The 24,743-nt window shown below is 42.8% G+C and overlaps 1 protein-coding gene across 2 annotated transcripts in view; it reads right to left on the minus strand.

Annotated features, from left to right (window-relative positions):
* Positions 1 to 24,743, minus strand: part of RASA3 (RAS p21 protein activator 3) — a 255,686-nt gene that overhangs the window by 119,698 nt on the left and 111,245 nt on the right. For both annotated transcript variants that reach the window (XM_074964223.1, XM_074964213.1), the window contains exon 2: positions 16,417 to 16,534. In XM_074964223.1, the coding sequence (XP_074820324.1) occupies positions 16,417 to 16,493 (77 nt within the window). In that variant the 5' untranslated portion in view covers positions 16,494 to 16,534. The remainder of the gene's footprint in view (positions 1 to 16,416; positions 16,535 to 24,743) is intronic.

Consider the following 24,743-nt stretch of genomic DNA (forward strand, 5'->3'; position numbering starts at 1 on the left):
AAGCATCAATATTTGCAAAAGGAAGCGTTTAAAGTATCAAAATAGCTTCTGTTTCTTTTAAGTTTTACAATGACAGCCAAGGGAATGGGGCTGTCGTAAACAGATCTGCGGCGACAGAAGCCATTGCATGCCCTCCTTTTTACCTGGCAGTCAGCATGAAATTAGCCTTCCTTAAAGTAGGTTTGAAAATGTTTACATTTCAGAAATCCTTTGGCACAGGATATTGATTTTAAAGTCCTTTAAATTGTTATTAATTTAACCTGCCTTGGGTTTTATTGTAAGGTGTCCCAGATACTTTGATAGACTGGTGTTCTATACATAGAAGAATAGAGCTTTTGAGTCCCTAGCCTCACAACTGCCACATCCAGCTGTTGACAGTAATTACTCCATAACTAAGGGTGAAGCGAATATCTCATAAGCACATTCATTTTGAATACACCTCAGTTGTCGTCCCCCCACCCCCATCTGATCTTCCTGATGTTTCATATGCCAATCTCAACTGTTGGAGAAACGTGGTGGAGCAGGAATCTTCACTGCATGATCTGGGCATGGAATGGGGGTCTGTGGGGAGGAGGAAGGGTAATTTTGAGGCAGGCAGGAGACTGGGGCAGGGGATGAAAGGGGGGAAATGACAGGAGACTGGAGGGCATGGAGAAAGACAAGGAAAGGCAGAGGCTGTAAACACTTAACTTTAAAAATGGGTAACATATTGCAGCTTTTAAATCCCAAGGTTTTTAATCATGAGAAAAGCTTCCCCTGTCCACCATCTTTTACTCCATATTCCACCCAGGTTTCATCATCTTCCCTTTCCCTCCCTCCCATAGACTTGCTAAAGCCCATGGGAGCGAAGCCCTTTGCTAGGCCTCATCAAGGCACAGCAGCACTCCTTTTCTGCAGCCGTTTTATGGCAACCTGATTCAGCAAGGTACTTACGCACGTACTTACGCATGTGCTTAAGCACTTTCCTCAGTTGGAGACTTAAACCTCTTTCCTCCAATGAGCAACAGCAAAGTCAAATAAAAACTTTTTTAAAAGTGCAGCGCGATTTTCCTTAAAAATTAACAGTTAACACTGGAGAAATATTATTTTCCTCAAAAAACATCTGTTTTAGTGCCCAAATGTGAATTAATCTGGAAATAGTAAAGGAATCCTTCCTGTCCTCTTCCAAATACTACTTCACTCACCCACATCCAACTCAATTTACAGAAAGGTTTCCTATTCAAGATCCTATTTCTGATTATGGCCTAGTCATTTTTTATTTTGGCCTATCGGAGTAGCCAAGTGCCCAGTTTTTGACCGGAATGCCTGCTTGAGAAACGGCTGGCTCTGCACAGCTCCTGGAAGCGGCCGGCATGTCCCTCTGGCTCCTAGGCGCAGGGGTGGCCAGGGGGGCTTCGTGGGCAGGAACCATGGGCAGGAACCATGGCCAATGGGAGCTGCGGGGGCAGCGCCTGTGGACAGGGCAGTGTGTAGAGCCTTCTGGCTGCCCCTGCACTTAGGAGCCAGAGGGACATGTCACCACTTCCTGGGAGCTGCCTAAGGTAAGTGCTGCTTAGAGCCTGCACCCCCCCCGTACCCCAACTTTGTCTCAGCCCTGAGCCCCCTCCTGCACCCAAACTCCCTCCCAGAGCCCGCACCCTTTCTGCACCTCCACCCCCTGGGCCTCAGGCCAGAGCCCCCTTCCGCACCCTCCAACCAGAGCCCTCAACCCCCCTGCACCCCAACCCCAGCCCCAGCCTGGAGCTTCTTCCTACACTCCAGCCCCTTGGCTCCACCCTCCAGCCCAGAGCCCCGTCCTGCACCCCAAACCCGTCATCCCCAGCCCCATCCCAGAGCCCACACCCCAATCCCCTACCCCAGCAAGTGAGTGAGGGTGGGGGAGAACGAGTGACAGAGGGAGAGGAGAGGGAGTGAGCAGCGAGTGGGGCAAGGGTGTTAGGATTTCTACAATCAAAAAGTTGGCAACCCTACCTAGCACATGTTTTTGCAAATTCCAGGGGAAAGATGTTAAGGAGCTGGACTGGGGTGGGGGCAAGGGGCAGTCAGGTGGAGTGAGTTTAAGCAATGAAAAATTATATAGGAGTAGATCCCATAACAATTTTCAAACATTCTGGTGATTTGGGTTTTTTAAAAGATGCAGGATTTTGTAATTACTTTTCAGTGTTAGCCAGACAGAACCATGTTCAACCCTAACTGTAAAAAAAAGTTTTGTTTGAAAAATACCTATTAAAAATCATCACAATCAATGTAAATTGAAGGAACAAGAGAATACAGACTGAATCACATAGACTAGAACCACTTCTTCAGTTTCAGATAATGTTGCAAAACCCAGCATTTATTTCTCAACACTGGGGTTTGCAAAAGCAGTCTTGTTCTCATTTTGGCACTGATAGTTCAATGGATGAAGAGAGAGGGTTGCAACATGAATAATAATGTAACTGCCCAAACCAAACCTCTTTGTATATAGGTTTTTCTTCTCCTTTTAAACCTGCCTTTGTACTTGAAGTAAGGACCATTAACATGCTACAAAGAACTCTGCATCCTCTGACTATTCCAACTTGTTTAGAAAGACTGGATTCATCCTGCTGCATGAACTGAAGACCAGAGTTCACATCACAGTGTGAGTTGGAAGAAAAATAAATAGACTGAAGGAGTCTACGAAAGGGTACTTGCCTGTTTCTGAACAATTCAGCATTTGGCCTATAAAATGTGCATACATACTCTGCAACATTTCGTTAAGAGAGTGACGAGAGGAAAAAAGGATTCTTCAGAATACTTACATAAGACAATCAACAAGGGAATTGGAAGAACTCAAATTCTGATAAAGTTTGTGGTTGCTGCTACTGTAGAACTATAAGGTGAGGATAGATAAGGTGAGATTCTGTAGGAGTAGCCAAAAGAGGCAGACAAAGGGTGCAGGGAATCTAAAACATTTGCTAAATACACCCATACTAGATCTGAAACTCAAGAGTTCTGGCAGAATATATACAACTGGAAGCATATGGTTACATAAGAAATACAACTAAAACAAACCCACACAACTTAAGCCATTGTGAAAGTACAGATCCTCTTCTAATATCCATCCACTGTACATAAGCCACTTTTTCTCATAAGTAATTGGGCTGAAGGACCTGATAGGGAGTGCTGTGTCATGAGTTCAAGCACATATATCCATCAACAGAATCAGAACATTATTACTGTGTTAACTACATTAGATCCAGGGTGGAGGGTGGGGAGATTTTAGCTACAGATATAGTCTCATTTGGTGTAAACTATTTTCTACCACCCCCTCATTTTTTTCCTAAAACTTCCTCAGCCTGTTTTACTGCTTTTATTGTGTGTGTATATCTGGTGTCGTTACAGTCTCACCCTGCCAGCTCTGAACCCTATCCACTGACTGACATACCTACCAAACACCAAAAATTCTCCCTTACCCATTTCTAGGGACCTTGTGACTCTTTCATCCATCAAATTTCCTCCCCTCCCACAAATAGAAATACCCTTGTCTCGTGGCATATTCAGCCTTTATCTGTACCCCCTGACAAAGTGGAACTCAAGTTATAGATGTGTTTACTTCGTAGGAATTTCTCACGTTCTTAAAATAGTTACTCACATAGATAGCTTTCAATACTGATACGTATTCTCATTCATAAACCCCTCAGAGCCCTAATGTCCACCAGGCCTCCTCCCACTTCTGGCACTCTGTCCAGCTGTGTTACATGTCTTCCCCACAAAGTCTTGTGCACTCCCTGCCCCAATAATCTCTCATGAGCAGTCTGATTTTCCCCAAGCTCCACTCCCTGCAAGCTCCCTTACCACATTAAGCCTTTAAATGTTGATACACATCAATGATTAGATCCATCAATGTTGATACATATCAGTGTTTAAAAGCAAAATGTGGTAACTGAGTACAGGGCACGGTGGGGCCAGGCGGGGCCAGGCAGTGTGTCTAGAGGAGAGTACATTGAGGAGTGAGGCTGTTATGGGAATTGCAGTGGAGCAAACAGATAGGAGAGAAGCCGCTCTTAACGTGCTGCTTATGCCATTCGGTTCAAAGCCTCCTTCCCCGTGGCCTTTATGCTGGGCAGAGCTCCGTGTTTCACAAAGGCAGGTGGGCAGCACTGGAACATCTAAGGTGCTGATGTATCCAAGTAATTCCATCAGCTAATCTCGGCATATCCCCAAAGTAAGTGGAACAACTATGTATTTAAAATTTGAGAAGTGGCTTGTGTCCAACACATCCGAATGCGAGAGAGAAGTATGGAGTTTGTGGTTGTTTAGTTAGAGGAACACAAATAAATGTGAGGAAAACAAAGCAAAGTATGTATTTTAAGACGATATCAGCAAACATTAAATATTTTATTAAAAATTAGGGCATCTATATAGTTGGTTAGCGCACAGCATGCCAGAGTCTAAACCTACCATGCATTAGCCTGTCACATGTTATCTGGCTGTGTGGATACTGCTACCGTATACTACAAGTTCCATACTGTGCTTTGACATACTGCTGCTCCAAACAGTGTGGACAAGCTTTCATACAGAACAGTAACTCTTTGCAAGACTGAATTTATCAAATTTAGTAACTAAGTTCAGTTGGCAAAGTGTGAAACAATGGAACTTTATTCTTGTGTTAAATTCAAGTACCCTTAAACTATGGAGTTGCTACAGACTTCTCCTTAATATTGTGGTCTTGCTACTGTGAGGCTGTATCAGTATTTTCTGTTTTACAGGGTCAGTACCTCGGTGTATCTCAGATTTTTCCAGAAGGGAGTTAAATTAAGATTGCAAGGGCAATGTCCACTCCAGTATTTTTGAACTTGAGCGTGCTTGACTTTGTAGCCTTTTAATCCTTTATGTATTTTCCTAATTTTGATGTTTTTTTTAATAGTTTAGTTTATTGATGACAGCAACCTTAATTAACATTAAACAAAGTCTATTGTTTGTGAATATGTATTATACATTCACACAAATGCAAGTATTATGTGGTTGGCACTTTCCCTCCTTGCCAAAGTTTAGAGACAGTAGATTCAAGGCCCAGGTCGTTTATTTTCCCTTACATTCAGTTTTTGGTCACTCTGTCCAAGGTGTGAAAAATTCCTGTCAAGTAGTAAAGAGCACTAAAGGATCATGGAGCCAAGATACCTGATCCATCTTACTGAAGCACACCAACCATTTAACTCTTCTTCACACTGCTCTACTTTTACTGGTACCATTGAAACACATTTAGAAATGTCACATTCCCTTTACCTAAGATTTGAGAAGCTGTCTTGATTTTTCTGTTGCAGCTGATACTGTCCTTTAAGCGAATGGAAACATCTGATGCAAGCAAAGGCAACATCAATCTTAAGGACAACAAAATTAAAAGTGCAGTCTCTATCCTGGCTCGGTGTGGAGGGGAGACCTAAGGGGGAGGGCGATGTTAGAGAGAGAGCCCAGCCTGCACTGGCTGCTACCCTGGAGCTTGACTCTCAGAAGTGGGGTCTCTGCCTTTGATGTTGCCCTGCTCCACTTGTTTAGAATTCACTTCCAAAATGCACCATTTCTGCCTTCTCTACAGACAGAATCCCTCCTCCCAGCACCTGCAGGGAACCAGCTACTGGGCAGGGTTGCAGCCTGCTACCTTGTGAAAAAGAGGGCAGCTAGATGCAGGAAGAAAATGAGACAGGGGTGAAGGCAATGGGGTCTGAGGCCCCCAAACCCAGCTTGCTGCCTTTAGGTGACCCCCACCCACGAGCTTAATGCTCCTTTGGGGCTAGATCCAGCTCCTGCCACTGATGTGAGGGCCCTCGGCTGCCACGGTGGAAGCAGCTCTGTGTGCTGAGGGTCTGGTGGTATTGGACAATTCCGGGGCAGGTCCCCGCAGCCTGAAGGCCTTGTGCAGAGGGAGCTCTAGGAGGAAAGGGCCCACCCGCTAGGTTTGGCCCAGTCCTCTCCCCAGAGTTTCCCTGGGAAGCTTGAATCCCCCCAGACCTTTACCCCCACCTTCTTGTTTAGTGACAAGGGGTGCATGCTAGGAAGAGGAGACCCAGTGCGAGGTGCAACTTGCATGACGCAGAGACTCTCCCTGAGCCCCCTATCCTGCTCTGTTGATACGCAGCACCATCCCAAGCCCTCCGATCAGTCCCCTTTGGGGCTGGGCTGGGCCTCCAGCTCTGTGATCCTGCCTGGGAGCTGGATCAGGGCTGGCCATGATTGCATGGGAGCATTACAGCAGTAGCCTTGGCCAGCCTGCACCCTCAAGCCCCCGGGCCAGTGGGGAGTGTAGGCAGACCCCCACACTGTGTACCCCAACACCTCCACTCTGGCCTGAGGTCCTTCCCCAGTTGGGTTGGCTCCAGGGAGCTGGTCTAACAGAGCAGGTGTGCTATTGCTGAAAGATCCAGCACACGTGTTCAGGTCAATGTGAAGATTGTGGACAGCCCCATAACGTCAGGGCACCAGACCTCCTCAGCCCCAGATGTGGCAGGGGGTCTGATCTGGGGAAGAGGTGCATCCTTGACGCAGTGCCTGCGTGGCTCTGGCTGCCAAGGGGGCATAGGTGGGGGGTGCCTGCAGGAAGGAGGCAGGCAGGGAGTGACAGCTCTGGTGCATGGGGCTGGTCCTGGCTGGCTCCCCACTCTGGCCCACTGGCTATCATGGCATTCCACCAGTGTCACATGACATGACTTTGTGTAGGCAGGGTCATCCTGCCATGACATCCTGCCCCACCCCCTTCCTGGCCCTGTCAGATGTAGGGCTTCACCAGTCAAGCTGGGCTGAGAGCTTTGGGGGTTGGGGGGGGGGGGGGAGAAAGAGGGGCTGAGCCCCCTCTAGCCCTAGCCACACTCTACCTAGGAGGTATCTCCACTCCTTCTGCTTCTTCCAGTCAGGCACTGGAAAGCTGTCCTAGTACGAACTTTAAATCTTTGATTCACTATAATACACCAGCACAACAGTCCTGTTTTGATGCCAAGAGAGGTTGGCTGGTGGAAATGATGTAAAATTCTTGACAACAATTTACTGGTCCCACCTGACTTACAGAAATAAGTGTTAGATATCCCCAGTGCCCACTAACCTGGCTGCTCAAGTTTTTGAGGGGAATTTAATGCTATTGAAAAGTGTAGTAAATATCGTTACTGGCCTTGCGATTAAGGCACTGGCCTGGGAAGCAAGAGGTCTAGATTGTGTGTGACACTGGGTAAATCACAACCTCTGTGCCTCAACTCCCCATCTGGGAAATGGGGATAACAAGGTTTCCTTTCCCAACCCCGTTAGCTGTTTAGACTGTACGCTCTTCAAGGCAGGGACTCTCTTGCTATGTACAATGGGGTTTATTGGTTGGGGCTTCTAAGCGCTACTGTAATACATGTAATAAACCAGTGTCTCTCCAACTTTCCAAACTATTGTACCCCTTTCAGGAGTCTGATTTGTCTTGCGTACCCCAATTTTCACCTCATTTAAAAATTACCTGCTTACAAAATCAGACACAGAAATACAAGTGTCACAGCACACTTTTACTGACAAATTGCTTACTTTCTCATATTTACCATATACACCTCTACCTCGATAGAACGTGGTCCTCGGGAGCCAAAAAATCTTACCACGTTATAGGTGAAACCACGGTATATCAAACTTGCTTTGGCCTCGAGCATTTCCGTTAATAGTCACTTCCTGCCCCCGACTTACCCCTCTGAACCCCCAACCCATCCAACCCCCCCCGCTCCTTGTCCCGACTACCCCCTCCAGAGACCCTCTGCACCTAATCACCCCTCCCAAGAACCCACCCCCTATTTAAGCCCCCCTGCTCCTTGTCTCCTGACCGCCCCCTCCAGAGACCGCCCCCGTCCCTAATCACCCCCAGGACACCACCCCCACCCAACGCCCCTGCTCCCTGTCCCCTGACTGCCCCGACCCCTATCCACACCACCGCCCCCTAACAGGCCTCCGGGACTCCCACACCCTATCCAACGCCCCTGTTCCTCATCCCCTGACCTCTCCATCCCCAGAACCTCCGAACCATCCAACCCCTCCCCCCCCGCTCCCTGTCCCCTGACCACCCCCCAAGACCCTCTGCCCCTTATCCAACCCCTTGGCCCCGGCCCGGCACCCTTAATATGCTGCTCGGAGCAGCATATCGGAGCCAGACACGCTGATTCGCCGGAGCGCACAGCCCCACCCCCCAGAGCACTGCTTTACCGTGTTATATGCGAATTCATGTTATGTTGGGTCACGTTATATCGGGGTAGAGGTGTAATTATAAAATAAATCAACTGGAATGTAAATATTGTACTTACATTTCAATGTATAGTATATAGAACAGTATATATAATTGTATGAAATTCTAGTTTGTACTGACTTTGCTAGAGCTTTTTATGTAGTTTGTTGTAAAACTAGGCAAATATCTAGATAAACTGATGTACGCCCTGGAAAACCTCTGCGTACCCCTAGGGGTACATGTACCCCTGGTTGAGAACTACTGTGATAAACCACCTCCACATCAGTGAAGTTACCATTCAAGTAATTAGCTAAAAAAAGACACATGCAAAGTTCCTCACTATACAAAAGGAAATGTTTCATCCATGTTTCAATTTTAAACCCTTTCAAGTATATGAAAACACAGCTGGAAAAAAATACAGGTTCCCTCAGTGCAAGGAAACCTGAATTAGAAGACATTGGTGTAGATATGGCATTTTCCTGTGATATCCTCGGCAGACTTTATTGAATTAAGATTTAGTATTTTACGGATCCATTGTATTAAATGAATGGTTTATGTATTATTGTGGGCTGGGATTGTATATAACCTTTCAAAGGGAGAAATGTGACAGATGTGGAACCTGGGGGTTCAAAAGATTATACTGAACAATGTACCAGACAAGAATGCACTGAATGCATCTGATGAAGTGAGCTGTAGCTCACGAAAGCTTATGCTCAAATAAATTGGTTGGTCTCTAAGGTGCCACAAGTACTCCTTTTCTTTTTGCAAATACAGACTAACACGGCTGCTACTCTGAAACCAGGCAAGAATGGTGTTTTGGAACAAAAAGTGTTAAGTCATTTTTCTGGGGAATATCTAGGGGGAAGCAAATGCAAATTCTCCACCTCCAATTATGCAAAACCCCAGCCTTTTGAAGCTTCGCCCTGAGGAGTGGCCCATTGTCTGCTGATCACCTGTTACCTGACGCCAAGGTCAAAGGCCCAACCTGAAAAAAGGAAAGACTGAACTATTCATAGCTGGTCTGGTTCTGAATCTGAGACAGCCATGAAATTGTAACTGTGTGTGTGTTGAGGGGAGAACAGTTATGGGTTTTGAAAGACTGACACCTACCAGAGTCCAAAGCTGGAGTTCAGGGTGAGGTCTGGTAAGCTTTTTAACGTATGTGTAAACAAAATGTTTAATATCTTTTTTCTGTAACGCGTTCAACTTAAGAATAAACATGCTTACTTATGAAGAGCTGTATGGTAACTTATAATTGCAGGCAATTACACTGTTCATAACTTCTGCAGAGAAAACAAAGAGCAGGTGCTGGCCCTTTAGGTGTTTTGGCTTCCTAGGGATATCACAGTGTAGGCAGAGAACTGTGCAGCCTGGAAAACCCCTGGTCTCAAGGGAGAGACACTTGGACTTTGCCCAAAGGAGGTGACGGCTAAGGAGCTGGAAGCCTAGAGAGGATGCCTTCAAAAGGAGCAATACAGGTGCAATTGCTCTGAACTGTGACAATTGTTTCAGGGTGACAGGTGTATTCAACTTTATGCATATGCACCCCTCCTCCAACTGTTCTAATATTTCACAGATAATTGTAAAAAAAACCATAGGTCACAAACAGGAAACAGTTTGTCATTTAACAGTCACAGTTCGATAAAAATTTTAAAACAGAGGTTTTCACTTCTTTGCTAAATTGAAAAAACTGCATTCAAAGGTTTAAATTGTCAATAAAAGGTGAGGAGAGATGTAATTTTTGTGATTTGCTTTCATGGGTTGCAACACCCAAGACCCTGTTACTCAGAGACTGTCCAAGTTTTGACAAGGAGCCCAACCAAAACATTAGAAATTGAGAATGGGAGCCAGAGTTGAAGCACTGATTTAATATTTAAATGTTAAGCCTCATCATAGGCTTACAGGAAATAGTTTGCAACAAATCTAGTGGAGAGGTAAGCATATGCATCTTATTTATTCGGAACTGAACACAACCACCCATATCATTAGTGGTTGCCTTAGCCACACATTAACATCTAATTTATATGCGTTGGATCCCATAGCTCCCTCAAAACTTTGACAAGATGCCATTAACCTTCAAACTGCATGAAGGGCTATGACAGATGAAAACAACCTGCTGCATACAAGGCTGACAATGGTTCCAATAGGTGTAAGTAAGCAGTGCACACTTCCTAGAAGATGATCTGCCCACCTCCAGAAAAAGAACTAGACCTTCAACTCCTGCTGACTTTGACACACCCTTTTGTGGCAGCCATTAATCCATTCCTGTCCAGTGCTGCTGGCCCAGTGCCAATCTTGGATGAACAACAGCGTATCAAGACCAACAGCTATGTCCTTGCAGAGTGGCAGCAACTCTGGGATAGAGAGACAGGCATGCTGATGAATTTCAGAAGCCCTAATTTACATCCACCTGTTTGTAACCTGGAAAGCAAATCCTAACTAGGCTTAACAGGCTACTCACTGGACCGGTCAGAGTGACTGCCACAATGCAGAAATTTGGCTTAGCTCCATCTTACCAGGGTGATTACGGGGCAGCAATGCACACGAGCAAACATGTGGTGGAGGAATGCATAGTTAAAAGACTGGAGGGTGGACTGCAACCCCTCCCCCAGTGATGCAGCAGTTAGATAGCTGAACAATCTAGATACTGACTTGTGACACATATGAAAGAAGCAGCAATTTGTACAAACAGAGGCACTGTAAAGACATTGTTAAAAACAGTTTCTTTCTTGAATTTATTTTATTTATTCACTTATTGGGAGAATGTTCAAGGATGAAGGACAAATCCAACTGGCAGCAGAGCGTAGAGGTAGGTGGGTGTTGCGATAGTCAGGAGGGATGCTCTTACGAAACAGACAAACAAAAGCAGTAACATGCCTTTACCCACCCTCAAAAAGAGATGGAGCTAAAGGTAGATGCTAGCTGACATGGTCAAGGGGGAAGAAAAGCTATTCTGGGACACAGGAGGAAAGCAAGAAAAGCCAAGAGCTGACTTGGAAGTAGATGTTCCTTGGTCAACACTTCAGGATGAAAGGATTGTAGTTTCCCATGAGCACACTAACCTGCTGATTTCAGACTGGCTTCAGCCTACCACTTTAATTTAAATATGTCTAAAAACAGATGGAAAGTTGTTATTCCTATAACATAAAGGCTTATTTTCTCAATGGAAAATAATTATTGGATTAATCCAGTGAAATGACGTCAACTAAAACAGTAAGCCCTCCTGTGAAGTGGTTTAATGATCATCCAAGAGGAAAAAAACCCACCACCACCTGTGTAATTCCTAGTTCTGAGTAACAAGGTTACACTTGCTTGAATCAGGACAGAAATTAAGTGACAATTGCAAAATTACTTTCGTAAAACTATTTCAAGCTTTAGACGTGGCAAATTCTTAATTACAGCAAGAACTTTAGACAGCAACTTTATGTCATTCATTACTAACCAAATCCATTAAACTGGAAGGTGCTAACAGCTTCATGATAAAACACGACTGTCCTAACTATATGTGGCCATCAATCTACAATCTGTGAGGGTCAAAATCTACACTATACATTTTGCATCTCAGTCTCTCTTGCCCCAATGTAGAACACAAAGATCCAAAATAAAGGTCACAAGAAAAATATTAAGTGTAGAAATCTTAAAATTATGTGGGCTAGTATTAAGTAATTTGAGAGGACAAATTCTAGGAAAATCAATAGGCCTTGTGCTCCTAAATCAGTAAGGCACTTTTGAAAGTCACACCTATTATCTATAATCTCAAGAGCTAAACGACTGAATATTTCCAATGTAAATGTTTCACATTTAAAATCAAGACTGAATGTTTTTCTAAAAGCTATACTGCAGGAATTTTGAAGTTTGATGGCATATGTTATACAAGGGGTCAGACTAGACGATCATAATGATCCCTTCTGGCCTTAGAATCTATGAATATAATAACAGGAGAAGTTTACTTTAGAATTCACTACCTAACTCTGATTCCATCACTGACTTACACGTTAAATATACTTATGCAGCCCCCTCCACCCAGTTTTCTTTTTTTTAACTATAAGGTGACCAGAAATTTATTTTGCGGGGAAGGAAATCCCTTTTTCCTCAGAGTACACACATGCCTCAGTTTGAGTGATCATGGGTTAATTTGGTGTAAACTAAATGGAAGGATAAGCAAAAATATGTCTGCTACAAAGGTCCTTGATTTCAAAAAGACAAACTTTAAAAAAAATTCATGGAATTGGTTAGGGAGTTGAACTGGACTGAAGAATTCAAGGATCTGAATGGAGAGGAGGCTTGGAATTACTTTAATTCAAAGTTTTAAAAACTGTCTGAAGCCTGCATCTCAAGGAAAAGGGAAAAAATTGTAGAGAAGGGTTGTAGACTAATCTGGATGAACAAGAGTCTCAAATGTTATTAAAAGAAAGCAGAAGGCCTATAAGGAATGGAAGAAGGGCTGGATGAGCAAGGAAAGCTACCTCTTAGAGGTCAGAAAACATAGGAAAAAAAAGCCAAAAAGCCATTAAAACCATTAGTAAAAGGTTTTTTAGACAAATAAAAAGGAAACATGGAAAGAAGTAGTGAGACTGCTAAATGCTGAGCATGGGGTAGAAATTAAAGATAATCTAGGTATGATCCAACACCTAAACAAATACTTTGCCTCAGTTTTTAATATGGATAATGAGGAGGCTTGGAGAGAGTAGCAGGATGGCTAATGTGAACAAAGATATGAAAGAAGAAATTACCACATCCAGGATGGAAGCTAAACTCAATTATCTTACTGGTACCTAAATTGGGAGGACTGGATAATGTCCGCCCTAAAACATTAAAGGAACTAGCACGTGAAATTACAAGCACAATAGCAAGGATTTTTAATGAATCTGTAAACTTGAGGGTCATACTTATGACTGGAGAACTGCAAATACAGTATCTATATTTAAGAAAGATTAAAAAGTGATCCAGGAAACTACAGGCCCATTAGTTGACCTCAGTTGTATGCAAGGTCTTAGAAAATATTTTGAAAGAGAGAGTAAAGGACATAGAAGTAAATGGTAATTGTGATTAAAACAAAACAAAACAAAAACATGGTTTTACAAAAGGTAGATCATGCAAGACCAATATGATCTCTTTCTTTGAGAAGATAACATTTTCTAGGAAATGCAGTAGATCTAATCTACCTAGATTTCAGTAAAGCATTTGATACAGTTCCACATGGGAAATTATTTGCTGAACTGGAGAAGATGAGAATTCATACAAGAATCAAAAAGTAGGTAAAGAATTGGTTACAGGGGAGACTATAACAGGTCATACTGAAAGGTGAACTGTCAGACCGGAAGGAGGTTACTAGTGGAGTTCCTCAAGGACTGGTCTTGGGACCAATCTTATTTAACATTTTCTTTAATGACCTTGTCACAAAAAGTAGGATTGTGCTAATAAAATTTGAAGATGACAAAGTTGGGAGGTATTGGGGAGGACTGGAATATCATACTAGAAGATGTGGAGGACTTTGAAAACTGGCATAATAGGAACATGATTAAATTTAAGAGGGTAAAGGTCAAGATCATGCACTGAGGGACTAACAACAAGAATTTCTGCTACAAGCAAAAGCGACAGAAATGACAGAAGAGGAGAAAGACCTAGGTGTATTGGTTGATCACAGGATGACTGCGAGCCACCAGTGTGATGCAGCTATGAAAAAGGCTAATGCAGTCCTAATGTGCATAAGCAAGGTATTTCCAGTAGAGATAGGAAGTGTTATTACCAAATACAAGGCACTGGTGAGACCTCATCTGGAATACTGTGTGCAATTCTGGTCTGTCATGTTCTAGAAAAATCAATTCAAACAGAAACAGGTGCAGAGACGGGCTATGACTATGATCAGAGGAATGGAAAACCTACTTACATGAACAGACTTAAGGAGCTTGGCTTGTTTAACTTATCAAAACGAAGGCTCAAGGCATATATAATTGGTCTCTGTGAATATATCAGAGGGATAAACACCATGGAGGAGAGGAGTTATTTAAGTTAGGGGCCAATGTTGGCACAAGAACAAGTGGATATAAACTGGCCATCCATAAGTTTAGGCTTGAAATTAGACCAAGGTTTCTAATGATCAGAGGAGTGAAGTTCTGGAACAGCCTTCCAAGGGGAAGGGCTAAAAACCTAACTTGCTTCAAGACTGAGCTTCATAAATTTATGGAGGACTAGGTATGATAAGATTGCCTACAATGGCATATGGCCCATCCATGAATGCGATCAGCAAATATCTCCAATAGGTGGATAAGGGATAACAAATGGGGAATGCTCTGAGTTATTACAGAGAATTCTTTCTTAAGTTTTTGGCTGGTGGGTTTCGCCCACATGCTCAGGGTCTAACTCATTGCCATATTTGGGGTCAGAAGGACTTTTCCCCCAGGTCAGAATGGCAGAGACCCTGGAGGGGGCGGGAGGGGTCTCCTTCCTCTGCAGTATGAGGCACAGGTTACTTGTTGGTTTGAACTAGAGTAAATTGTGGATTCTACATAATTTTAAGTTTTTAAATCATGATTTGAGGACTTGAGTAACTCAGCCAGAGGTTATGGGCCTATTACTGGAATGGGTGGGTATAGCCTATGATGTGCAGGAGGTCAAACTAGATGATCATGATGGTCCCTTCTGGCCTTAAAGGCTGAGAGTCTGTGCCCTTAACTTGTTCTCTCTATATTTTAGACATTTTTGGGCCCCAACAGAAGTTCCACTCCTTGCTGTGAATCTGTACCTATTTCATTCCAATCTACCATTTTACTCCTGCCTAATTTAGTCATATACTACACCAGTGGTTCTCAAATTTTTGTACTGGTGACCCTTTCCATATAGCAAGCCTCTGAATGCAACCTTCCTTAAAAATTAAAATCATTTTTTTAATATATTTAACACCATCATAAATGCTGGAGGCAAAGCAGGGTTTGGGTTGGAGGCTGACAGCTCACGACCCCCATGTAATAAACTCGTGGCCCCCTAAGGGTCCTGACTCCCAGTTTGAGAACCCCTGTACTACACCTATCACACGGTACAGGAGCACCTTAGAAGCCATTTCTCCCAAATTCCAAGCCTGTGTTTTAGGGATTGCCTATGTTGGGGATTTGTCCCAAAGTCAGCCATCACTGTAGCTGCATTGATGCAAATTCCTAGTGTGGACAGCCTATTGGCACTGGTCTCTCAAACTGGTGGTGAATTAAACCATGGCAAACTGCCCCAGTGCAAATAGCTGTTTTGTCTGTCTACACTACAGGCAAGCACCAGTGCAGCTATAATCTGATAGCTACAGTTGATTCAGATGTTGAAGGTAGACAAGACTTTAGCCACAAGATCATAGGTCATTAACAGTGGGCATAATAAGGAGCACTATCACCAAGGAGGCCAGTAAAGTGCCTGGAGAAAGAGGACAACTAGAATCTAATAAGGGGTCAGCATCCTAGGATGTGTCACTGGGGGAAAGATTCCACACCTTCCCCCCAGGAGAAAGCGAACAAGCAAGTAGGGAAGGCAGAGAAAAAAAGCTGACTTCTGAAACCCCTTTTCGCTCATGCTTTGTCTGAATACCCAAGAGATCTGGTAGTTTCAGAGTGGCTGGAGGAGAAGGAAACACTCCCATTCACCACCAACTGCCTCTCAAAAGAGCAAAGCTGGCCAGCTGCAGGAGAGAGGGATCTCGGAAAACTTAGCACAGTACCTGCCATCTCAGGATTTCACTGAAACGGCTTTTCCCTTTCTTGTAATCTAGTTTCCCTCTCCCCCACTTTTGCACCTCCAAGAATGTGCAGAACAAAACCCCACTGTGGTTTTCAGCTCTGATATAGCAGCAGTTATGATAACAGTATAAAGGAAAAATCCCTGACAGTTGGATTAAATGGCACAGTTAAACTGACAGCTAAAAAGCATAAAGGAAGTTCAAAAGCAAGCATCCCAGGGAGCTGCATTAACTGTAACCTCCTTGGAAATGAATTATGTACTTTCTCTCAGGACAAGAGCCTCTTCACACATAAATGATAAAAACATATAGTTAGATGCCAGTCCACGATGTCCAAAATAATGCTATTATTATAGTCCTACAATTTTAAAAAAATCAGCTATGTTCTTCTCCATCCCACCAAAGGATCTATTTGGAATACTATGGAAATATAATATAAATAGAAATGTTCTAGGGTGCTAAAAGAACTGACTGAATACATCTGCACACAAGAAATATTTGTTACCATAGTGATTTCTCCACTATTTTGGTCCTGAAAACCTCCTCCTGGTCCAGGTTTACAGTACAGTAGCAATCTCTCATCTTGTTTGGCCCCGGATACGTAGGAAGATTTTTGGCTTCTCCTAAAGAAAAAAAAATTCAAAAGCAAACTTTAAATATGAGCAGATATTGATGGTATATCAACAGTTATATTAAAACTTATACACAACTTTTTTATTTGGCTGTACAATGCTTCCTACCAGGTCTTTATTTAGAAGACTATTTTCAGTCCTCTGACAGGAGCAATGCTCATGTAGAATGGCAGGCAGTGTGCTGCAATATGGCAATAGTAAGGGAAAAAAATTCAAAAGAACCTAAGTCACTTATGAAAATACAACTTTGCACCTTAAATCCCATTGACTTTCAATGAAGCTTAGACACCTAAGTCATTTTTGATAAAACAGAGTTTGGGATAAAATTTTCAAACCGCAAGAGACTGCAAATAAGGATTTTATCTACAGCTCTGCTACTCTCCAAGGTGTTAGCATGAAAAGTCACTTAAATGAGGCACCAGAACATGGAGTGTAATAACACTTATCTCATAAGGTGCTCTGAAGTTTAATTAATGCTTGTAAACCCCCTAAGATCTTTGGACAGAGGCACTGTTTAAGTGCCAGGCATTAAAATTAATTTGTTAGACAATATGCATTTGCTTATTTCAAAACTGCAACAAGAAACAATTACATATCATGCATCTAAAAGAATAGGGCTGGAGAATGGAGGATAGACAAAGACAAAGCAGTATAAAATTCAGATTTTTTTTTTTTTAAACCCCAGGAAATGAGACTGGAATAGCAGTCTCTCCCTCTACTGGTCCATCAACAAGCAAAATTGCAAACTAAGATTGCTTGGCACAGTGACAGTCCAAACAAAAGCCTAGGAAAAGAAATCAGATAACTCTCCCCACAGCTTCATTGAAACACCTTAGCACCACTTGGCAAGTGTTTTGACTTCAAGGCCAAGCCCTAACTCCTCTGAGAGCTTAAGGAAGCCTTCACTCTGCATGTGCTCTTGTTTGCACTTCACTTCTATGGCACCTACAGATTGTTATCAGATGTCACATTCACTAACTAGAGCTTGCTCTACTGATAAGATATAAGGGAAAAAGCAAGATCAGAGAGCAAAGCTTATTTTTGAACATAGATAGAAGAGAGGAGTGAAATCTAAACAACAGGAACAAGTGTAGCGTGTTTATCAGACATCTGCAGTTCAGTGTAAGCCAGTTTCAGTCCCCAGTTCCTGCATAGCTTCACTAACAGGACCAATTTCATTTCATCCCAATCTCATCTTGAGTCACACAATCTCTACAGGCTTTGGGCGACATTCAGAGGTGACCTAAATGGTCGTGTAAATGAATCAGCAAATAGATGCAACTTCCATGCTGATGTTGGAATAGATGAGTTGTAGCAATAAAAGCAATTCACGGGAAAAGAAGATTAAGGAGGCTCCCATCTTCTACTTTAACAGGAAGGCAAAAGGTGGTTCAGGATGTAACATCTTTCTTGACCACAGCACAACCTGTGTCCCCCCCCTTGGGATGTAATTTACGCTCATTTACCATTTAACTTGAATCACAGCATCTCTGCATTTGACCATTAGAGTAAGAAAGCCACACAAAATTATATGCATTTGATCACCAAGACTAACACCTGAAGACTAAAATTTGTGATGTTAAATAATTTTCTACACTTAAAAGCTAGAATGTACAAAGTATGGAGTTTGACAGACTTTTAACCCGTTATTTTTATAGCTGAAAGATGATAAACACAATTTGAAGTGTTACAATGTGGCCAATAAAGCTATATTTCAAGTTTGTTTTATTTTATTTTTCTTTTTTTAAATTAAAAAAACGTTAACTTCTCTAAGACTGAGCTGATGCCACAAGGTAATGCCTCAGTGCGCTCTTCCACTTAGAGAAAAAAAGTCAGGAGACAAGTTGCATTGGGTCTGTACAATTTACTACATCACAGACTATGTTCAAGGAAACTTTTTTTTCCTCTCTGCCTTAGCCTCGCCTCCTGCGAGTCCCAGAGAGGACTTTCCTTTCTAGTTTCACTTTTAATCGTACGCTGGGCCAACGCCTGTCTGGCTGAAGCTCCCTCCAGAGGGCATCAACAGGAAGCATTGTAGCAGGGTAATGAGGAAACCTCCCTTGTGGGGGCTGAGCATATTATGAGGAAACTTTTCAAATTTCAAGTTAGAAACATTTTTTTAAAAGGAAAAAAATGTAGACTAAGTTTGTGAATTTTCTGCTCCCCTAAAATGACCTCTTTTCAGAAACTCTTGATTTTTGAATAGTTTTCTGAGACAGAAATGTCCTCTCTAGTACTGTAACCCACTGAAATTCTAAAATAGCTAACTTTAATTTGAAGCCCATTTTGTTGCTTTTTAATATAAGAATTACAGTATAAAGATAAGGAGAATGCAGAAGTAGTGATGTATTTGGATTCTAATAAAAACAGGGGTTACTGGGTCTCTGAAAGTTTTATTTGAGAAGGAAGACTCATCGGGACTGAAAAGTGCTGTTTATCATTGCCCTTCAGGGAAAGCATCCGAGTTAGAGGCACAGAGGAAGAAAAGAGGGAACTTGTGATTTTTCTTCTTCCACTTCGAAGACCTTGACAAACCATGGAGGCTATAAAGAAGGGACTAACTGATCATTCCCACTTACCAATTATGTTACTGACTTAACTAAAGAGAGTCAACACAGAAATAGTGTGGTGTAGGGTTTAACTGAGACATATACCAATGACTATTTAGGGTCTTATATAAGAACAATAGTCTGAATTGTTTAGTGAGCAGTCAGAAAAATCAAGCATCCAAGGAACACCTAAAGACTCTTAGCCCTCAAGCCAGACATTCAATGTCAACAAAACAAGCCCCCATAGAATTTCAGCTGGTGTATAGTGTCATTTAAACAAAATGTTCCTTCTTTGGGGTTATTTCACTATTGTCACAGGAGCTGACCAATTCTGTTTGCATTTGTTGGTCTGAAACAAAAGCACTGATTAACTCACTATGTTCGAGAGACAAAGTGGGGGAGATGATATCTTTCATTGGACCAACTTCTGTTGATGAGAGAGAAGTTTTTGAGCTACACAGAGCTCTTCCTCAGGTCTGGGAAAGTGACACTCAATACTTTCCCCAGTTTCTTCTATTCCAGCTGCTGTAGACCCATTGCATTATGTATAGGTCTGGTCTAAAGGCCACTGAAGTCAATGAGAGTCAGTACTAGCAAAGCAAACTAATTATTCACATCCAAAATTAAGACATTTTGGACTGGCTCTGACACAGAGCGGACTGCAGTATTTGTGATGCTGACTTCCCCTGCTGATATGGAGTGTAATTACAGCTTAAGCAAGAACTGCCCTCTCCAGGCAGCATAGAGAAAGTGGTGGTGTACGAAGAGATATCAGAACAGAGAAACACAATAACCTAGAATGAAGAGGGAGGAATGTGTCTTCCCAACTCTCACTCAGCTTCCCTCCTCACTCCAAAATTCATGAGTCCCTTCCTTGCTTAGGAAGAGGGATGAAGCAAGGCGAGGGATAAGGGCTCCATGGCAGATGGTGCATGAGGTGAAAGAGAATATTGCTTAGGTGCCTAGGGAGATGCAGCTGCTAAAACAGAATGAGAAGCAAAATAAGATTTTAATTTTTCTTTTTGTAGGTGTGGGAAGAGACTCCTAAGCAAACATCCAAAAGAAAAAAAAAGCTTAAAAATAATTTTCGATGTTTTGAGTCATCTAACATTTATCTGTTGAACAAAAACATATTTTGCACTATTTCCTTCCCTCCCTCCCCCCTTTGCAATATTACCTATGTTGTCAGATACCAATGCATTCACATTTTAACCTTCAAGATTACACACACATACACACCACATTGCACGGGTCTGGAATTCACATGGAGGGAAGGAAGGGAGATTGTGAAAACAATACAGCTACCAACCTGCCCAGTGCCTCCCGGGAGGCTCTGGGGAGCAACTACCACTCCCCAAGAGGCCATGATACTGCTGCTGAAATGGAGTAATGCTAACAAGGATCCTGGAGAGTTGGAGGGATCTGGTCCTATGTGGCTCTGCCAGGTTTGGGTGTAGATATTATGGACACTTCCATTGGGATGGGGGGGAGGGGCGCGTTACATGTAAACCAGGCCTCTGAAATCTGGCATATTGGGGGGAGCTTTTCTTGACCTGCTGCTCACAAACAGGGAAGAATTAGTGGGGGAAGCAAAAGTGGACAGGAATCTGGGAGGCAGTGACCATGAGTTGGTTGAGTTCAGGATCCTGACGCAGGGAAGAAAGGTAAGCAGCAGGATATGGACCCTGGACTTCAGGAAAGCAGACTTTGACTCCCTCAGGGAACCGATGGGCAAGATCCCCTGGGAGAATAACATAAGGGGGAAAGGAGTCCAGGAGAGCTGGCTGTATTTCAAGGAATCCCTGTTGAGGTTACAGGGACAAACCATCCCGATGAGTCGAAAGAATAGTAAATATGGCAGGCGACCAGCTTGGCTTAACGGTGAAATCCTAGCAGATCTTAAACATAAAAAAGAAGCTTACAAGAAGTGGAAGGTTGGACATATGACCAGGGAAGAGTATAAAAATATTGCTCGGGCATGTAGGAATGAAATCAGGAGGGCCAAATCGCACCTGGAGCTGCAGCTAGCAAGAGATGTCAAGAGTAACAAGAAGGGTTTCTTCAGGTATGTTGGCAACAAGAAGAAAGCCAAGGAAAGTGTGGGCCCCTTACTGAATGAGGGAGGCAACCTAGTGACAGAGGATGTGGAAAAAGCGAATGTGCTCAATGCTTTTTTTGCCTCTGTCTTCACTAACAAGGACAGCTCCCAGACTGCTGCGCTGGGCATCACAACATGGGGAGTAGATGGCCAGCCCTCTGTGGAGAAAGAGGTGGTTAGGGACTATTTAGAAAAGCTGGACGTGCACAAGTCTATGGGGCCGGACGAGTTGCATCCGAGAGTGCTAAAGGAATTGGCGGATGTGATTGCAAAGCCATTGGCCATTATCTTTGAAAACTCGTGGCGAACGGGGGAAGTCCCAGATGACTGGAAAAAGGCTAATGTAGTGCCAATCTTTAAAAAAGGGAAGGAGGAGGATCCTGGGAACTACAGGCCAGTCAGCCTCACCACAGTCCCCGGAAAAATCATGGAGCAGGTCCTCAAGGAATCAATCCTGAAGCACTTACATGAGAGGAAAGTGATCAGGAACAGTCAGCATGGATTCACCAAGGGTAGGTCATGCCTGACTAATCTAATAGCCTTCTATGATGAGATTACTGATTCTGTGGATGAAGGGAAAGCAGTGGATGTATTGTTTCTTGACTTTAGCAAAGCTTTTGACACGGTCTCCCACAGTATTCTTGTCAGCAAGTTAAAGAAGTATGGGCTGGATGAATGCACTATAAGGTGGGTAGAAAGTTGGCTAGATTGTCGGGCTCAACGGGTAGTGATCAATGGCTCCATGTCTAGTTGGCAGCCGGTGTCAAGTGGAGTGCCCCAAGGGTCGGTCCTGGGGCCGGTTTTGTTCAATATCTTCATAAATGATCTGGAGGATGGTTTGGATTGCACTCTCAGCAAATTTGCAGATGATACTAAACTGGGAGGAGTGGTAGATACGCTGGAGGGCAGGGATAGGATACAGAGGGACCTAGACAAATTGGAGGATTGGGCCAAAAGAAACCTGATGCGGTTCAATAAGGATAAGTGCAGGGTCCTGCACTTAGGACGGAAGAACCCAATGCACAGCTACAGACTAGGGACCGAATGGCTAGGCAGCAGTTCTGCGGAAAAGGACCTAGGGGTTACAGTGGACGAGAAGCTGGATATGAGTCAGCAGTGTGCCCTTGTTGCCAAGAAGGCCAATGGCATTTTGGGATGTATAAGTAGGGGCATAGCGAGCAGATCGAGGGACGTGATCGTTCCCCTCTATTCGACGTTGGTGAGGCCTCATCTGGAGTACTGTGTCCAGTTTTGGGCCCCACACTACAAGAAGGACGTGGATAAATTGGAGAGAGTCCAGCGAAGGGCAACAAAAATGATTAGGGGTCTGGAACACATGACTTATGAGGAGAGGCTGAGGGAACTGGGATTGTTTAGTCTGCGGAAGAGAAGAATGAGGGGGGATTTGATTGCTTTCAACTACCTGAGAGGTGGTTCCAGAGAGGATGGTTCTAGACTATTCTCAGTGGTAGAAGAGGACAGGACAAGGGGTAATGGTCTCAAGTTGCAGTGGGGGAGGTTTAGGTTGGATATTAGGAAAAACTTTTTCACTAAGAGGGTGGGGAAACACTGGAATGCGTTACCTAGGGAGGTGGTAGAATCTCCTTCCTTGGAGGTTTTTAAGGTCAGGCTTGACAAAGCCTTGGCTGGGATGATTTGATTGGGGATTGGTCCTGCTTTGAGCAGGGGGTTGGACTAGATGACCTCCTGAGGTCCCTTCCAACCCTGATATTCTATCATTCTATGATTCTATATTTCATTCCACAAGGCTAGAAAAGTACAATCTTTGCACAACTAAATAGCATATGAGCGTGTAATGGGTATCTTATATTAAGGGCAATAGCACTTATAACACTACACCCATTAAGGTAAATTTAGTTATGTATCCCACCAGATTTATGTTGTGAGATCATCCAGCACTAAGAAATAACTTATATTGGATACATTTGATTTATTGAGTGGGTGAAGGGGAAATCAGTCCCCTGAGAGAAACAAAATCAGTGAAAAAAAAACAGCTGAGCTTTCTACACCCTGGCATTCAATTTCATGCAGTGGGCAGAGAAACTCAAGGACAGAAACAAAAACTCTGAAAAGGGCAATATATACAAGCTATCATCAACAATGATTCACTTCGCTTCTATTGTACTCAGTACATATCCTCTGAACAATCTCACTTGCAAGCATGTCAAGAATAAAACAAAATGATGGTGTAAGCTAAACCCCCTCAAACACACAGTTCTATCATTACCATAAATTCTAACTTCTACTTTGAAGTTTCGAACAAAACACCTTTCAAGCTTTTATTTTCATTCCCCATAAAATGTGCATAAATCAGCAATGAGTCCAAAATGTAATGGCAGATTGATATATTTTCATCATCATTTATGCTGAAAGTATTCTTCATGTTTAGAACCCCTTGTCTGAGTAACTCAGGATGAGATGATCAGATGCTAACAAATCTGCAAATAGGACACAACGTAAGGTTAAACACCACGAAGATGTAAACCATTTTTTCCTTATTTTAGTATTCCATGTAGCCAGGCTTGCAATAATGTAGAAAAATGCTCAGGTGTGCAATGATATTTCTGAAATGTGCTGACTTAGGAATATATGTATATTGATCACCGGAGGCTGATGGTGCACATCATCCCTTTATTGTATGTGGCAACTTCTTTTGCTATTTTAGGCATTGGAAAAGATTAGTAAATCAATATGCATTGATGAAATATATACTTCTCTGGACTATTAAAACGGACAATCAACTCACATCTGTCTGAATTTTAACCATCTTTAGTTACAAAGCAATATCCAAAACTAATGTAACAAATTTTGGAAAAAAAAAGTCTGTTTTTAAAATGTATTTACTTTGTGCATTTAACAGCGCTTTGTCCAACTGACTTTGTATAAGGCATATGGTGTAGCTGACCATGCACGGATGCATTGTGTAGGTCTTTCACAAAGATGAAAGGAAGAGAGAAACATTTTAAAATAGGAAATTGATTAAAACCACAAAATGGGTAGGCGTACTCAAGGACGATTATACTATTGCACCTCATTTATAATATCCTAAACGCAAGGTATTATTGTTTTTCCTACCTTCTTCCTTTATGTAACAATGCCTTTAGGGTCACTGCAATTTTCTTTTATGTTGAAGGTAAATCACAAATCCAATGTTATCTAATCAAGCAATATGTAAAAATGAAATCTATTTAAAAAGCCAGTTGTGATTATAAATATTCAATTTCCTTGAATAGGTTTATCTTTGTTGCTTTAATGCTTTAGCTGGATATTAAAGAGAGCAAAAATCCATAGCATGCACGCACGCACCCACACATGCTCACCGGTTCAACAACAAAAAGGCAGACTATTAGATTTCTAAATCAGGTCACAAATAGCCATCTGTGAAGTGATTCCACAGTCTGGAGAACCAGATTTTTAGCTGATCTGCTCTTAATGCAAGTCATTGCCTGCCAGCATGTTATATGATAGAATAAATTATTTGTTTCGTTATGAGGATCAGGTTAAAAATATAATTTGTCACATCAAAACAAAT

This window comes from Natator depressus, chromosome 1, assembly GCF_965152275.1.
Source record: "Natator depressus isolate rNatDep1 chromosome 1, rNatDep2.hap1, whole genome shotgun sequence".
Lineage (NCBI taxonomy): Eukaryota > Metazoa > Chordata > Testudines > Cheloniidae > Natator > Natator depressus.